At 36.8% G+C, this 18,984-nt stretch overlaps 1 protein-coding gene across 2 annotated transcripts in view; it reads left to right on the top strand.

Moving 5' to 3' along the window:
- Positions 1 to 18,984, top strand: part of LOC141398544 (alanine aminotransferase 1) — a 50,706-nt gene that overhangs the window by 12,892 nt on the left and 18,830 nt on the right. For both annotated transcript variants that reach the window (XM_073975908.1, XM_073975907.1), the window contains exon 2: positions 6,283 to 6,859. In XM_073975908.1, the coding sequence (XP_073832009.1) occupies positions 6,419 to 6,859 (441 nt within the window). In that variant the 5' untranslated portion in view covers positions 6,283 to 6,418. The remainder of the gene's footprint in view (positions 1 to 6,282; positions 6,860 to 18,984) is intronic.

The following is an 18,984-nucleotide window of genomic DNA, read 5'->3' as shown; positions in this document are numbered from 1 at the left end:
AAACTACAGTCGCTGTTCAACCTGTATGAATGTTCGAGACAAAGATTTTTGCAGTAGACGCCAGCTCCGTTACCTTCTTCCATCTTGGAACCGTCTGTGTAGAAAGCCAGACCGTCCAGAGGAGGGTTACTACGGATCCAGTCATCTCTATTAGGGATAACGACCTCAATATCTTCAAATCTTTAGACTGGTGGTAAATAGTCGCTGAATTTCCCCTGCTGATTTAAGCTAAGGTTTGGTCCTAGCTCCCGAAGAATGCATGCATGTCCATAGGTGTTGTCACGACAACGATTCAATTCATGTAGCCTGGGCACTACGTGCTGCTTGACCTTTGATGTTGAGTCTCATGGGCAAGAGGTTCAACATCGCATTTAGAGCTGCTTGCGGTGTACTTCTAAAACTCCAGTTATCAGGATCGAGGCTGCCCTCTGCACCTTGTCTATGTTGCCGGAGTTCGATTTATGTCGAAGCGCGTGCCACCAGGCAAGGCATCCGTAGGATAGGATGGGTCTCACAACAGTATTATACAGCCAGTGTATAATAGCTGGATTTAATCCCCAGCTTTTCCCAATCGAATTCTTACATAAATAGAGTGCAATCATACCTCTCTTCGTCCGTTCCTCAACGTTCCTCTTCCATCTCAATTGTGAATCCAGTATTGTACCTAGGTATTTGGCCTCAGGAGATAGATGTAATTGCACTCCATCCAACGTTGGTGGCACGAAGTCGCCGAGCTTACGCTTTCTGGTGAACAATACCAGTTCTGTTTTCGTTGGATTTACACCAAGGGCATTTGCGGTGGCCCAAGGGGACAGCTTTGACAGGGATCTTTGCATAAGCTCCGAGAGTGTGGACAAGAATTTGCCAGTTATCAATATAACCCCATCATCCGCGTATGCGACAACCTTGATGCCCTGATTGTCGAATTCCGCCAAAAATGTTAGCAGCGGTGACTGTTTTCCTTATCGTCAACTCCCCAAAACTGGAATAAATGATCCCGCTCTCCCGCATCCTATTTATCCAGCATATCAAGGTTTCCGGGGTGTTGACCGCTTTAAGCGAGAAATGAATGGACTCAAGTTTTACGTTGTTGAAAGCTCCTTCTATATCCAGGAAAGCTGCAAAGGAAAAGTTTGAATTCTCCATGTTTCTCTCAATAAAACCCACGACCTCATGAACTGCAGTTTCCCATATTTACTTTTGATATAGGCATGCTGCGAGTTACTCAGCGAGGCAGTGTCGAGCCTGGAAAGCAATGTGGTCCAGCTACTGACCCCAGGCAATGATGCCAGCAGAGGTGAATTCGTCGCCCACAGGAAAGATTTTAGGGGCACTACTCCTTCCAATTAAAGGAAGCTGTTTTCCAGTTGTCCAACATGGATTCCGGAAAATGCATAGTACTACTGCACATATCAGTAGAGGACTGAACCAAAGGAGGTCATGTGACCTACTACCTACCATACAACCGTGTTGAAACGTTGAATAATCAACTATATGTGTGGACGCCAGTCATTTGTGGAATTTAGGAACAGGAAGCCCAATTGAGATCGTATCGTATGCGGATGATTGTACGGTCTTGGCGTCAGATACCTTCCCTGATGTCATTTGTGAAAGGCTGAATTCCTATTCGACTGATCTTACCACCATGATCTACCATGCTACATCTATCTGCGACAAACTGAAAAGTAGAAACTGGGTACTACTCAAGTCCCTAGCCGGCTGCACTTGGGATGCAGATAAAGAAAACTTGTTAACCACCTATAACGCGATAGATCGGTCTGTGACCTCATGTCTTCGGTGGACCATCAACATGAAGAGACAAAGATTCTTCCATTACAGCTTTTGTGGCAGTACCTGCTCGGGTGTTACCGTGAGAGCCATCCTTATCATCATATAGTAGAGAACTCCTAGATTAATAAGCCTGAGTAGCGTCAGCTGCCACGACAAACCAGACTAGTTTTGGCTCAACTACGCTCGGAATGGTGCAGCCGTCTAAATTTTTATAGGATAAGGACTTATGGCATCGTACTAAACATCTGCCGTGTACAGGCCCGCACGACGCAGTGCACCTTTTCAACTGCCCGGCCAAACCTACTCAACTAATAGAACTAATCGAAGTAGCTACATTCATATAATGTTACAACAACGTGTCGGTTAGAAGCATTGACAGAGCTGATCACAAAGAAGAAATCCTTGATAGATCGGCTGCAAAATGAAGGTCTTCCTTTCTGATGACGTAGATAGCTACAAAGCCAGATTCGGCAAAGTCAGCATCTTCAAGGTCGTCCATGTTGTTACCGTGCGAAGGTGCGTGGGTTGATGAGGTCCCGCGCAGATTAGCAGTTAATAATTGTTCCACAAACATCCCAGGCGGGATAGGGGAGGCACTCTCATATCAATGAATGCACCCCGATTCATATTAGCTCAATGATTTGGGACCTACTGTTTATCGCCGAGTCCGAACGGCGTGTCTAAGACACCACTTGTAGAGAAGTTGTACAAGGCTGAAATACTCAGAAAATGTTGCCAACATTACTGAGGGGTATTTTGCCACCGTTGAAAAGTGTTTGATGTTGACTGGCCGGGAAATCGAACCCACGACCTTTAGCGTGCAAAGCGGGTGTACATACCATTGCACCACGGTGGCACCCTATTAGCAGTTACTGCATGAAACTACTGTGACCAGAAGATACTCATCTTCCCTTTCGAAGATGCGGCACCCGACTAATAAAGACGCCCCGGCCCGGGATCGACGAAATCGCTCGGTTTCCCTACAGCGACTAATATCGGAATATCAATAATATCATACGGGCAAAATGTGCCTCATCGAAATAATGGTTTTAGGCCACAAGTATGTTTGGACGAAATGTGTTTCAGACAATTTGGAGTTGATTTAGCCATGTCCGTCCGTCTGTCTGGCTGGATCGCACGATAACTCTCGAACGGATCAACCGATTCGGTCCAAAATTTGTTATATTTTGTCCAAACTTAGTTAAAGTTCGAAGATGGGTTATATCGGTCCACTCCTTGTGGTACCTCCCCCACAAAAGTTAGGAAATGTTCGGAAATTTTGTGCGCTTGATAACTCTTGAAGGAAGTAACCGATTTAATCCATACTTTGCACATCGTGAAGTTCCTACTAGACTTAGAAGAGGTTCCAATATGGACTCAATCGGTCCACTCCTTCGGGTACCTCCCACACAAAATTTCGGAAAATTTCAATTTAGGGCCTGTTCACGAATCGCTTTGATTTATCTTCCCAGCAAAATAAATTGGAAGTAGTGCAATGTGGACTAGTTCTGTCACGGCATGTTTTGATGCAGTTCAACTGGAGTCGTGAAAAAGGCACTCCAGTCCTCACATTTTAACCGCATTTGGATGCAATCCAAAGAATCACATCCACTTGTCACATTTTAACAACATCCGGATGCAGTTCAACGGAGTCGTGAAAAAGGCACTCCAATTCCTCACAATTTAACAGCATCCGGATGCAGTCCAAACGGAGTCGTGAAAAAGGCACTCCGTTCGCTACATTTTATTAGCAGTTGTTAGAGATCCCTATATGTACATAAAACAGATTGTACATCTCTACAGGCAGCGGCTTTCATTTTCCAAAAAGAGATAAGCGTGTTAACATGTCCAAACATTTGTTAATACAAACTAAATAATATTTAATATTTAAATAATATTTAATTTGTGAACATTTTTCCGGCAACTCACCAGAAGAAAATTTCCGAATGGAGTGCTGTTGGAGTACGTGTCGAAATCTTAACTGGTGATGGGAAGACAACCCATTTAGCAAATGAAGCAAAAACAGTTCAGCTTGGAACAAATGCAAGCGGAGAAAAAACGCATGTTTGCGATTGAATTCAATGGAGAATTTTCATAATTTGTGTTAATGTAATAAAGTTGTTAATATTTTTGTTTTGCACAAATAATAAATGCATTTTATTTGTTCTGGCATATTTTGTAATGGCTTGCACAATTTCCGCAGAATGCCTGTACCAAACACGTGCTTTGGACTGCCTCCTATTCTACCCCAAAGGGTTAGTTAAAATGCAATGCCAAAGGGTCAGTTAAAATGCAGTGCCAGAGGGTCAGTTAAAATGCAGTGCAAAAGGGTTAGTTAAAATGCAATGCCAAAGGGTCAGTTAAAATGCAGTGCCAAAGGGTTAGTTAAAATGCAGTGCTTTGGAGTGCATCTTTCAGTAGTCACGCTCTTGTAAAAATCATCAGTGAAAATGCATAATTTGATGCACATCCAGATCACTTGTACATATCATTTAACTGCATCTTTGGAGGCAAACATTTTGCTGGGTTGTAGCAACTTGTATTCACTGCCCCCCATATGACGCTATAAGTTTCATCAGGGGCAAGTCCATACTTCCTGTGAAAATAGCCCGAAAGGAACAAAAAATCCCTATGACATCGTGTGTAGTGGTTGGAGCGCAAGATAACTCTCGAACGAATCTGCCGATTCGGTCCAAAATGTGGCCTTCGTAATTTTTTGTGCAAACTTAGTTTAAGTTCGAAGATAAGCCATTTCGGTCCACTCCTTCAGGTACCTCCCCCACTAAAGTTCAAAAATGTTCGAAAAAATTGTGCGCACGATAACTTTTAATGGGAGTGACCGATTTGGTCCAACTTTACACATCCTAATATATCTACCAGATATAGATCAGGTTCAAATATGGACCATATTTGTCCACTCCTTCGGGATAAATTCACTTTAAAATTTTGGATAAATTCACTTTAAGACCTGCTCTCGAATCACTTTGGTTTTTGTTGAAGCAACTCGCATTCGCTGCCTCAATTACGGCAGTAAACTTTTTTCAGGGGCAAGTCCATACTTCTTGAGAAAACAGCCCGAAAGTTGTAAAAAAAACCTATAACACCATATGTAGTGGCTGGAGGGCTCGAACCGAATACTGTGTTCGTCCAAACTTTTGATATTATATTATTTCTTCGAATATTAGATGAAATTCGAAGGCGGTGCTTATAGGTCCACTCCTTCCGGTACCTCCCCCACAAAAGTTCGAAAATATTCTCATAGACGTAGCAACCGATTTGGTCCAAACTTTGGATCTCTAAATATTGTCGATACTTAGTTTATGTTCAAATTTGGGCCCTATCTGTCCAATCCTTGTGGTACCACCCACACAAATGTTCAACAATTTTGTGTGGTTTAGGGACTGTTCGAGGATCCTTTGGACATTTTTACCGAAGGTTTTCCTAGTGGACCTGTTTACAGCGATGTTATGTTTTTCTTAGGCTAGTGTGATAAAAAGCCCTATCTATCGTTATCCCGGCAAATTTTTGAGCTTTAATCCTATCCATACTTTTGTCGGTTTATGCACCCAAAATTTTAAAAAACCCCTAATTACATAAGTTTTTTGGGCAAAACGAATTTCAATCCACACAGGCTGAGGGTATATTTCTGTCGACAAAGCCGACTGATACTTTTTTACTTGTATGTTTTTAACTTTTCAGTTAATAAATTTTTTGACCACTAAGTACCCCATAACACAATTATATATTTAGGCCGAAAATGTAGATAAAAATTGTAAATTGCCTGAAATCGTTTGGTACCGTTATATAACGGCTATACCAAAAACCTGGACTTATGTCCAAAATTTTTGGTGGGGACATTTCTGTACCATTGGGAACCCCAAATGCCAAATTACAGCCAATTCGGTGTAAAAATGAAGATATAATTCTTAAAATACTTTAAATCGGGTGGTATCGCTATATGGGGGCTATAGGAAAAAATGGTCCAATATTGGTTTTGGTTTCATATTCATGTATTGTCATCCAAAACTGAAAGGTGTGCAAAGTTTCAGTTCGATTGGTCAACTGCAACTTTGTTAAAAATAAGTTACTAGATTTGAACTAAATGGACACCAAAGCAAGTTAAATAAAACACTGTAAAAATCTTCCACTGTGTGTGGTTTGTGTCTATACTAAGTCAAAATATTTCAGCAAAAGCTTTTTCATAATGCAAGCACTATATAATAAACCGTTTTGTATCAAGAGAATACTTTTAAAAAGGCGACAGGTATTAACATCTTACCGACAGTAACATTAAAAGCACAAATATTCCTATCAATATTGGTCAGTTTTTGATAACGACCACTCTAAATATTTATCTAAGAAAATATGTGTTTGCATTTATTTTTTCTTTATTTAATATATTGGCACACATATCAACTTCAGTAACGTATCTTATCATCAATTCCAATAATATATACTAATTCTCACACATACTCATTGTTCTCTTTACAGTTTCGACAAGAAGAATAAACAGCAGCCAGACAGCTGTGGAACAATAACAAAGCTTTCCAAGCATTAAACCACAACCATCCCCACCGCCTATTTGCGTTGTACTCTTGTTGGTCGTTTCGTATCCACAACAAAAACAATGAGTCGTCTCTTGCTTAGCAATTCCAATGCCGCTATCCAGCGTGCTACTGCTGCCGGCAGCGCTGGTAGTAATGCATTGAGAGTACCATCAACCTCATCGCCGGCTACTTCCAACAGTCAAATATCTCGTCGTTGGAAATCATTGTTGATACACACCAACAAACCCCAACAGCAGCACAAACAACAACGAAACCAACTCTCTACATTCAGTCCGGCTCAGACCTTTAGCGCGCGCTGTAGTCGTGTCAGTAATAATTTGTATGTACCGAAATATTGTCGCGCTCTAAGTACCTCCGCTATGGATCAAGCAAAAATGTCGGGAAATACCTCAAAATGTTTGCAATTGGAGAATATCAATCCAAATTTTATAACCATGGAATATGCTGTGCGTGGTCCTTTGGTTATAAGGGCCGGTGAAATTGAAAAGGAACTGAAACAGGTATGTTTTTTAATGCGTTTCAATTTCTTTCAACAAAATGTGTGTCTATTGGAATTTAAGAAGAAGGGTAGAGTAAATCAACCCCATTGCAAAAAATATCCCTCATCTCATCCAACAAGAAGAAGAAGACGAAAAAAGGAGAGCAATTGAGAAAAATCTTTACATTCAAAAAAGTTGAATGCGTAGTGACTGACCAAAGATGACAGATGTTGTTATTGTTTGGTAAAGATTTTTTTTATAAACAAGACGACTATTCACAAAGTGAATCTTAATGAGACCCCATCCATATGTGGAGTAGTAGTACTACGTGTACGGTTTTTGCAAACTGGTTTAATAGTTATATCGTACACACGCCACAGCTGTTAGAAATAGGTTCAAAACAATAGTAGAAAAAAAATATATTTCACTTTGAATGGAATTTGAATAAAAAAACCAAAACAAGACATTAGCGTTTGTTGTGTTGAAAATAGCTTTAGGGTAATATTTTTGTTTACATTCTTCAAAACAAAACTATATTAAGAAGTTCGTGAATTAATAATTTGTTTATATCCGCAGTTATGTCCAATTATATTAAGCGGAAGTCTTAATTGGTATACAGATGCAACAGGCCGAATGTTAGATTTTTAGAATGTACAGTACAAGCCAAACAAGTAAAAGTACAGCTTATGGTTGTACAAAAAAATTACAGTAAGAGGAGTGGTGGATCCTTATGTCCTTACAACAGGTCATAAAAAAAACATTGTTCCACAACATCCCATACGGGACAAGGGAGACTTCTCTCTTATCAATGAGTACACCCCGATTCATATTTAGCTCAATGATACGGGACCTACTGTTTATTGCCGAGTCCGAACGGCGTGTCTTAAGACACCACTTATGGAAAAGTTTTTCAAGGCTGAAATACTCAGGAAATGTCGCCAACATTACTGAGGGGCATTTTGCCACCGTTGAAAAATGTTTGATGTTGCCTGGCCGGGGGATCGAACCCCCGACCTTCTGCGTGCAAGGCGGGTGTGCATACCATTGCACCACGGTGGCACCCAACCTTTCAACAGGTCGCCAATTTTAAAAAGACAAGATATGTTTAGAGTTTTTGAAGCGTAAATGTTTAAGCGTTTGTGGGGGTAGTTATTGCAGTGGTAGTTATCAAATCCTTTCCTTAGTTGTAGGATTTTTTAGAACTTTTTGTTAATTATCTTTGTAATCAAAATCATAAGGACTACTTCAAATAAAAATTTAGATCTGCAGTCACCTATTTAAGATCTCCAGGTCGTAATGGATCTTAGAAATCTAGTGGCACCCGACTCTTTATAGGTGAATATAAGATCAAATTACTGACATATCTCCCATCAACAGATCCTAAAGGTTTAGAGGTAGTTTACATTATCAATGTCATATGACACGAAATAAAAACGTTCCATATCTACCCACGCAGGCAATGTGGAGACGTAATTTTATTACATTTTTGCTGGTGTGGACGCGCAAAGTAAGTGGCGTAAGGAAAATCCCCAATATTGCAGATATTAGCGACTATATAATGATGGAAAATTTCATGTCATATGACATTTACATATAGTGTAACCTACCCTTAAAGATAGCTAAGTACAAGAATGCATCACTAGGTTAATAAATTGGTCCATTATACTTATTTCTGATTTAAGGAAGGTGATGGAATCTTCAAAGCAGAATAAGAAAGATTAGTAAAGAAGTGAGAAAAATACCCTCCAGTAGGTTCCAAATACTTTGCAAGATTTCTTTTTTCAATGGATTGGGATCATTAAGCCCAACTCGAAAGGGTAAAATCTAATTAATTGTTAATCTTCCGAAATGTTTTCGAATGTTTCCCGATAGTTTTGCGGATATTCTGTTCGAGAACGACACACGAGAATGAATTGAAAACGATTCATTCGTCGCTCAGTTTGTGGCAGGAAAACCTTCGATTTCAAATATCGGCAATAATATTATTACCCAGCGAAAAGTTTGGCTCCAAAGAGGCAGTTAAATGATATGTACAAGTGATTTGGAAGTGCATCAAATTATGCATTTTCACTCATGATTTTTACAAGGGAGTGACCCCGGAAAGAGGAACTCCATTGCACCGCATTTTAACTGACCCTTTGGCATTGCATTTTAACTGAAACTTTGGCTCTGCATTTTAACTGACCCTTTGGCATTGCATTTTAACTGACCCTTTGTGGTAGAATAGGAGGCAGTCCAGAGCACGTGTTTTGAATAATAAAATAAAATGCATTTATTATTTGTGTAAAACAAAAATATTAATAACTTTATTAAATTAACTCAAATTATGAAAATTCTCTATTGAATTCAATCGCAAACATGTGTGTTTTCTCCGCTCTTCATTTAATCCAAGCTTAAGTGCTTTTGCTTCTTCTGCTAAATGGGTTTGATATTGTCTTCCCATCACCAGTTAAGATTTCGACATGTAATCCAACAGCACTCCATTGGGAAATTTTCTTCTCCTGAGTTACCGGAAAAATTTCACAAATTAAATATTATTTAGTTTGTATTAACAAATGTTTGGAAATGTTACCACGATTATCTCTTTTTGGAAATGTATTCCGCTGTGCGTCTCTAACAACTGCTAATAAAATGTAGTGAACGGAGTGCCTTTTTCACAACTCCGTTTGCACTGCATCCGGAAGCTGTTAAATTGTGAGGAATTGGAGTGCCTTTTTCACGACTCCGTTGAACTGCCTCCAGATGTTGTTAAAATGTGACAAATGGATGTGATTCTTTAGATTGCATCCAAATGCTGTTAAAATGTGAGGAACGGAGTGCCTTTTTCACGACTCCGTTTGAACTGCATAAAAACATGCCGTGAAAGAACTAGTCTAAATTGCACTACTTCCAATTTATTTTGCTGGGTAGTGAATGAATGACGATAGTTTCTACGATAGTGGCGAAAAACATTTTTTGTGGAGTTTTTTGATGTGTCTGTTATGTTCCTTTTCCGTTTTTAATTTCTTTGTTATGTTTGCGACTCGATATGTAACTGCTGATAAACATTAGCTGTATTCTGTCTTTGTGCATTTGTATGTAACATACAAAGTTCCTTCTGGGGATATACATACATATAATCACTTTCTGAGTCGATTTATGCATGTCCGTCCGTCTGCCCATGTATTTTTGTTCGCAACGTACAGGTCGCATTTTTTGTCCGATTCAGCTGAAAATTGGGGACTAAGATTTTTTTGCCATAGGAAGAACGCTATTGCTTTTGGTGAAAATCGGTTCAGATTTGGATATATCTCCTATATATATTTTCGCCCGATTTCACGTATATGCTGCACCAAACACGCTATATACGTCAAATTTTGATGAAATTTGGAATGTTTGACTGAATTCGGTCTAGAAATAAATGTGCAAAATTATATCGAAATCGGTTCAGATTTAGATATAGCTCCCATATATATTTTCGGCCGATTTCGCGTATTTGCTGCACCAAATATGCTATATAAGCCTGATTTCAATGATATTTGGAATGTGTGACTGAATTCGGTCTGGAAATAAATGTGCCAAATTATATCGAAATCGGTTAAGATCTGGATATAGCTCCGATTTATATTTTACATATTCACAGTGGTGTAGGGTATCATATAGTCGGCCCCGCCCGACTTTGATCCTTTCCTTACTGGTTTTATTTTTCAGTAAGATTTACTCAGTAATATGTTTTCAGAGAGTAAGAAAAATTATACGAAAAAAAGAGAATGGTAAAAAGACAGTATTTAGTAAAATTTAGCAGGAAAACAGTCGACTACCAAAACAAAAACATTGGCGCCAATGTATGAAAGAAAAACTAAATCTAAGGCAAAAACTTCTTCGATATCAAGTAAAATAAATAAGAAATAGTTAAAAGATTAATAAAATAATCAATAAATATAGCTGAATCGCATTATTTTCAGTATTTTTCACAAATATCCCAAATATCAAATATTACTGGGAAAAATTATTCTAACAACCTTTAGCAAGTTCTCAGAAAACAACTGTCAAAAATTTTCTCTCATTTCGCCCTCTTTTACTGAACTTTTGTGTAAAAAGACAGCATTTAGTAACATTTCGTAATAATTATTACAAATTATCACGCAAGAAGACACATCTTATAATTAGTTGTGTCTTTTTACTTTTTCAGTAATAATTATTCAGTAACTTCTTTTCAGAGAGTAAGAAAGATTTTACTCTTTGATACGAAAATAGAGAAAAAAGTAAAAAGACAGCATTTAGTAAACTTTAGCAAGATAACAGTTGATAACCAAAACAAAAACATTGGCGCCAAAGCATGAAAGAAAAACTAACTCCAAAGCAATGAAAAAGTTCGTAAATTTTAAGCAAAATAAATAAAAAATTATTAATATATTAATAAAATAATCAATAAATATAGCTGAATCGTATTATTTATATTATTTTTCCACAAAAATAAGGTAAACATTGAGCAGCTGACCATTAGCAGAAGATTAAAAAACAGCTGATCGAACTTGCTAAATGTTGCTGGGAAAAATTCTTTCAGCAACTTTTATCAATTTCTCAGCAAACAACTGTCAAAATTGTTCTCTCACTTCGCTCTCTTTTACTGAACTTTTGAGTAAAAAGACAGCATTTAGTAACATTTCGTAATAATTGTTACAAATTATCACGTAAAAAGACACACCTATTATACGTAGCATTTATAACGAAATTATTTGAAAAAAGCAAATGGGAATTTTATACAAACAACATAAAATTATTTTTTGATACGAAAAAAATTAAAGTTACAAATGTTTCTCGAAACAATTTTTGTTGTAAAGAAAAAACATTCACCAAATGTTCGAAAATGATATCGTTTTCGAACTTATGACGAACAAAAGAACAACGTGCTTGTGTACACCATAGCCGACCAAGAAGAGCGAGCGCTTAAATTGTTTATGTGTGGGTAAAATTACACTGACAGAACAGAACAGGGTGATGATTTTCATATTGAGTATGAAATGAAAAACACAGGAAAAAAGTTGTCACGGCGTGTTAGCGTTCAGAGCCAAACATAGTGGTGGGTGTGTGGGTTCGAATCGTCGGCTTTCCTTTTTCATTTGCATTATAGATCATAAAAAAGCTCGATTAATAAATTAAAAAAAAAAATTAATACTAAAAATGATCATCGCCTAAAAAGCAAAATTTTCAAATAGAAAAAATATATTGTTGGCGCGTTCGCTTTGTATGACTAAAATTAAAAATAATATACAGTGAATCACAGTCAAATGTATACACTTCAGTTTCTTTTATTAAAACTGCGATTGCTAAGAGTTAATTAATGATAGCGATTTCGTTCTTTTTTATATTTTTACATTAGGGTCTTAACTTAAATATAATAAAATAAAATTAACGAAATTCGGGTAAATTTAGATAAAAAAATAAAAATTGTTAAACAACATCGATTTCTACCTCACAGTGAAAATTATCCACTCATAATTGCCTTTGTCTTTTATAATATTAAGACACCTATTATTTTTATTTGTTAAATTATCTTTAAGCTGGCATATTATTTTTTTTCGCACATTTCCCGTCATTAAATGATACATATTTTGTATGCGTATTATAATGACGCCTAAGGTAAGATGGATATACATTTTTTATTGTTCCATTGCAGACGAGGCATTCTGCGTCATTAAAAATATTAATACAAAACAAAAAATCATTTTCAAATTCTTCCCTCCACATATTTGCTGTACAACTGCAAAATCTTTTCAGTGTACCCAAAAAAACAAATAAAGCGGCATCAACCTGCTTGCATGACATTCAGTACAAGACTGAAGTAAAAAAATCAAAACATTTGCTCTCTTACTTTGCGTTCGGGTCGCGTGTGTGTGATTTGCCGAAAAACTTCGTAACCATATCAATACCAACGAACGGGTTTGGTGTACACACGAAAAACATTTGCCAAACATTCGACAGTGATTGTCGTTTTCGAAAGTTGTGCAGAACATTCGAAGAATATCAGTTGTGGAATTCTGTAATCATTTTTTGAGTTACCGACAAAAATCGGTAAAATCAAAAAGCAAAATTATGAATGAAAGTATCAATTAATGTTGACAACACTGTTGCTATCGGTAGGACTTAACGACGACTTCATTTTGGTTGCTAACTTATCGAAAAATTTCGTTAATTTCAGAAATTATAAAATTTTAATTTTACCGATTTTTGTCGGTAACTCGAAAAATGAGTTACGGAATTCCACTACTGCAACTGGTTCGCATATTGATAGGATATGTATAGACGTAAGCTCAATTCAAAAGAGAATTATTTATGTCGGGTTAATGATTTAGGAAATACTTTCGGAAGTCTGGAAATAAATGAAAAACGCCATTGATCAAATTAAGTATTCTTTCACTAAAACAATCCACTTAACTACTTTTTACTTTTCAAATTGCCATTCGTACATTTTGTTTTGTTACTTTTTTAATTTGTTTTATATTAAATTGTGCTAATTTCATGTTTATACTGTATATGCCACATTTGTATTTGTTGCTATTTTACAGTAATAATTTTACCATATTTTTCACATTTAATTGCTATATAGAGTGGCATGTTTTGTTGTTTACCCCGTTTATGGTTGGTTTTAAAGAAGGCCAACAATTTTAGATTGTACTGAGACAAACACATACGTACGTACAGACATTATAGCTGTTATTTTTCGATAACATCTATCGAATGTTTATTTTGATTATATAGATTAGTCCAATATCTAAAATCATAACATGAAGAAAAATATGTTGTTGACAACTACGAAAGAGGTATTGAATTATAAATTGACCAAATGTAGAATTGTTTTTCAGATATAACAAACGATATACATATATGTATACATACATATGTAGTTACTTTACTTTAGCAATTTACAAAGTAAAAACACGCCATTTCCATGTTTTGCATATTAAGGGTATTTTGCCCTAATGACATGACACTAAACAATCTTTAAACACTAAACAAAAATAGATTTCTCATAGTTTTTTTTATCTACAGGATAATTTGTGAATGTTTTCAAATGATTTTCCCAAATTATTATTCTCATTATTAGAAAAATAATTCGTTAACATTTTAGACCGTTTTAATATTTATCTAATTTGCTTTCGATTTCAAAACTAAAAAAAAAACGAAAATTAGAAACTCAAGAAAGGGAAAAAAGAATACGAAAAAAAGTTGCAATTGATTTAATTCAGATAATTTATTAATATGTTACGTAGTTGCTGAAGACAAACTTTTTTATTTAAATCCATTTATATATTATACACTTATTAGGTCAATGTTAAAGGAATGCATCAAGTCGTCAACCAGCTATAACCCACCCAATTATAGCCTAATAGTTTCCTCTTAAAACAACCTTGTTGAGAAAGTCATTGATTGTGGTTTTTTGAAATGTACTGCACAAATAGCCTATCGTGTTCTAAACCAAACATGCAAGTGTTATAATTTCCATCTCACATATCATCATCACCGTCGTCATTATTAAAGTACATACTTATTACACATATCGTTTCTCCCTCCGTTGAAATGCTAAGCGTTGGCATCTATTGCATTTTGTATAGCTAGCTAATTGATGCAAGCGTTCTTTATTTGAACGTGTGCTTTTTCCACATCTACACGTATATGTTAATTGAACGAACATTCCAACAATATTGAGAGTATATGTATATATGGGTTCAGGTACACATATACAATTTTATATTTTTGAAAATTCGTATATTCCACCGAATTTTATATCTTTCGTTGTAAATTTTGTCACTCGTACATGTTTATCTCAATGTCCCAGCATGTATTTGCAATTAAGTCATTTCGCTTCTGATTTAAATTTATTCTCAGAACTATTTTTTAAATAACACCACGTGTAGTAGTAAGCGAACCCATTTTGCACACGGAATACCGGGGTTCTATTCTCAGGGCAGGCAACATCATACACTGCACCCGGTTGTCTACCTCTATGCTTAACTGCCTTTCTCGTTTAATTGCCTCACAACCTAAATCCCAAAAGTAGTATTGAGTAGTTACGATGTAAAGGAGACAACTCATAACCCAAAAAATCATTTCTTTATTTCTACGTATACTTTTAAGAGCAATAGTGTATAATCAGGTGGATTCTTTGTAATTAAATATGAATTGGCCATTGATTTACAATATGGCTTCAGTTGCAAAGTAATAAAATAAAAAAAAGTTTTTTTTTTTATATAAATGATATTATGGTGGAGGATATAAAAAAAGCAAACTTAAACAGGTAAATGGAACCTAAGTCCGATAAGAAGGTGAGAGTATCTACTTCAAATCTATATCGCTTTCGAGTTAACATCGGGCAGCGACATAAAATATGCTCAATAGTCTCCGTTTCCTCCTCCATAGTTCCTTGGCTCGTTTTTCAAAGAACATCTCCGCGTCTCAGCGTTTGTGAGGTTCACCAAAGCAGTTCTACACTCAAGAACGGCCTCAGACTTGATGTTGGAGGATTTGATGGCTTTAAGAGCCGGCTGACTATCAACAAAGATAGTCACCGGTTCAAAGATTTCTGCATCCAGACCTAAGTCGATAAGAAGGTGAGAGTATCTACTTCAAATCTATTCAGTAGTCGGTGTCATCTTATGCGCAACAAGCAACACCTGCAAAGTTGATGGTTGACTGTATATCTTCTGCATCTGCATACATAGTCCACAATAGTGAAGTTAGAGGTGTGACCCTTAATAAGTCCCACAGTGATATTTTGTTCCTAACAAAATGAGACATGAGAAATGATTCAAAAGCCATCTGCGGTGAATCTTCTCAAGGAATGACAAACTTATACAGGATAATGGAACCTATGTCTGATAAGAAGATGAGACAATCTACTTCAAATCTACATCTCCACATAGTCTACAGTAGTGAAGTTAGAGATGTGATCCGTAATGCCGTCCTACAGTGATCTTCATCTCTAACTTACCAAATGAGTCATGGGAAATGATTTTACGTTGAGAGATCGCAGGACAGATTGCTTTGGATATCCTGCATTCCGATTCCATAAGCCATCTGCGGTGAACCTTCTCATGGTAGGTTTTACGAAGTTTGCCAATTTAGTACATAGGTGTCCTGACAGATTCATCAATTGATAAATCGATCGATATAGGGCCATCATTTTATGTCTTCTTTTACTATTGGATGGATTTGAAAGCGCAAAATAGACCAATTGGAAAGCATTAAAAATATAATTTTCACATTAAAAGATAAGAAATTTAATCAACACTTTTAACTTTAAGTTAGAAGAAGACTTATTATAATGGGGGTTAGACCAGTATCGGGTACCCTCACAAGTGAAAACTAAACATTGTGCTTGTATTGTGTTAAACAACAACAAATGCCACTACCGAACGAAGACACACTATGTGTACGAGTGCTTCTGTTCGTCTTCATTATGCTCATGAGCATAGGATGTGTGTACTAGGATGCTGCTTAGACTGTTGTGGATGAATTCTAGTTTTACACCCTTGAAAGTTCCCTCTACATCGATAAAGGCCCTCAAAGTAAAGTGTGAAGGTTTAGGTTTTAGGACGCGCGACTGCAATTAATGCAGTCGCTTCATTCGAAGACCAAAGGTCCATTGTGTTCATCGTCCAAATAGAAAAGAAAAGATAAAAATCAAAAAGTCTGCTAAAAGTAGTTTTTTATGTTTAAAGACGCTCGGAGTTCCTTTCCCATAGCCATTTGAGACTTCTTGAGAAAAGAACAATCACTGATGGATCTATGCTAGATAGGTCTGAGGCAGAAGAGAACTCATAGTAGCTGAAGAGTCTGTGTCTAGTGTTGTTTAACATTGGGCAATGACATAGTAGGTGCTCAATCGTTTCAGTCTCATCCTCGCATAGCCTGCAGTAATCGACACTACTGTCCCACAGACTAGTTTTGGATCTTATGTGGCAGTGCCACGTTATGACCCCTACAGCAATTCTGGTCTCAGCCTTGTTAAGGAGTAGCAGGGAAGAAGTTCTACGGCTGGATATAGCCGGCCAGATAAGGCTCGAGATTCTACATCCGGGCTCGTCCCGCCATTTGGGAGCAGATAGATCTCTGTAGAAGTTGTCCAGTTTATTGGTGAAGTGACACAGAGGGGGATGCACAGTTTCCTCAATGTCAACATTTGGAGACTGCGATCCTGCACGTGCCAGCTCATCGGCAATTTAATTTCCAATTATGTCATAGTGTCCCGGTACCCAGCAGAAAGTGATTTCATTCTTCAGTCTTCCTAACAATCCTCTACACGTGTTAACGATCTTGGACTTGATAGAGCAGGACTTGAGTGCCGCCTGGTTATCCACAAAAACGACTATCGGTCTCTCATAACCACGCAAGTTGACCTGAATCAGTTCTAGGGCCTTTACAATGGCTAATACCTCCGCTAGGAAGACGCTACAGAACTGGTTCAGCTTATAAGACCGACTTAAAGTGTGAATCCTTCATATTATTTTCATCGTGTTCAACCACCACATTCAAGGATGTTTCTATCGGTGTATTGAAATTTACTGATCTTTGTAGAATCAAATTATGCCCTAATTCCAAGTTCCAGTAACCGTGTCTTTAATACAAAGGAAGAAAGACTAATTGGTATACACGGTGCTCTTGAAGCAAATTTAAATGGAATGTGCTTGCACCTGGGAAGTTTTTGCACATTCTGAAACTACAATGTTTTCGTAGATAGAAAAATCAAAAAACAAAAAAAAAAAATCCGGAGCGCTTTTTAAATAAAGCGCGATTCAAGTTGACATTTTTAGGGGTTGTTTAGGTTTATGCGATTTTGCTTGGAAACCGCAAGTCCTATCAAAATGGGAATAAAGAAAATGTTGTAGCTATGAAAATTTTCTACAAGATTGATCTTTATGGTGTTCTCGTCGGTTTTATCGTTTTTGAGATATAGAAGTTCAAATTGGGACAATTCAAATTCAATTCAATTCTGTATCGCCCCTTATAAAACAATGTCATGACTGCAAATTATATATCTAAAACATGGTACAACCTAGGAAAAGTTACAGTCTTGTAGAGAATTTCCACAGCTTTAAGATTTTCTCAGGTACCATATCAATAAAAATTGGCACATTCAGGCAAAATCGCGAAACTCTAAAAAAACCAAAAAATGTAACCTGAGCTTCTTTATCTCAAAAATGGTATAACCTGGGAACAAATCATAAAGGTCATTCCTCTAGAGAATTTTCACAGCTACAACATTTTCTTTAGCACCATTTCGATAGGACTTGCGGTTTCCAAACAAAATCGTGAAAACCTAAAAAACACCTAAAAATGTGAATATTTACCGCGATTTATCTAAAAATCCCTACAGTGATTTTTTTTTTGTTTTTGGATTTTTCTTATCTATGATCATTGCTGTTTCAGAATCCGCAAAAAATTCCCAGGTGTAAGCGGTTTTCATTAAAATATCCCAGCAAAATTAAATGGAAGTGATTCCATGTGAAATCATGATTTCACTGATTCTTTTGCATGAGTGCGAAAGGAGTCGTGAAAGATCCGATCTTTTTCATCGAATTTTCATCAGTGAAATTGAAGTGGTGAAAGATCCGATTTTTGTCATAATATTGTCATGAGTTTAAATAAATTGCTAAGTACCCGCACAATAAATTATCAAATACTCATGTACCCGAATAATTGTATACTTGCAAAAGTAATTGTTAAAATGAAAATAAAAGTCAGATGAAAGTGATCGATAGTGGGAAAATGTATCTATTATAACTAAAAATTTATATAAAACAAAAGAAAAATATATTTTGTGTTTGGAAACCTGTTTCGTTTTGTGGATATTAAAAAGAAGTATGAAAAAGACCCGGTCTATAAACCACGAGCTTCCCCAGCCGACCAACACCGATATAGTAAAACATATCGAGCTGCAATTATTGGGTTGGTTGGGCCATGTTAACAGGATGGATAAAGATGCCACCGGCATATGAATACGAGCCATTTGACGTTATGCGACCCGAGGGAACAAAACTCCAATGGAAAGATCACGATATCACAAGCATGGCATGCAAAGTGAGAGAAGCAAAGTAGGAGATCGGTAAAATAAGTATAAAAGAGACCATAACGTGGTAACTATTACAGGATAAGCTTTTTCTTTT

The sequence above is a fragment of the Musca autumnalis genome, unplaced genomic scaffold, assembly GCF_047663935.1.
Source record: "Musca autumnalis isolate F117 unplaced genomic scaffold, ASM4766393v1 scaffold_3, whole genome shotgun sequence".
Taxonomy (NCBI): Eukaryota; Metazoa; Arthropoda; class Insecta; order Diptera; family Muscidae; genus Musca; species Musca autumnalis.
The sequence above is the reverse complement of the archived record's forward strand: the minus strand, read 5'-3'. Positions and strand labels throughout refer to the sequence as shown.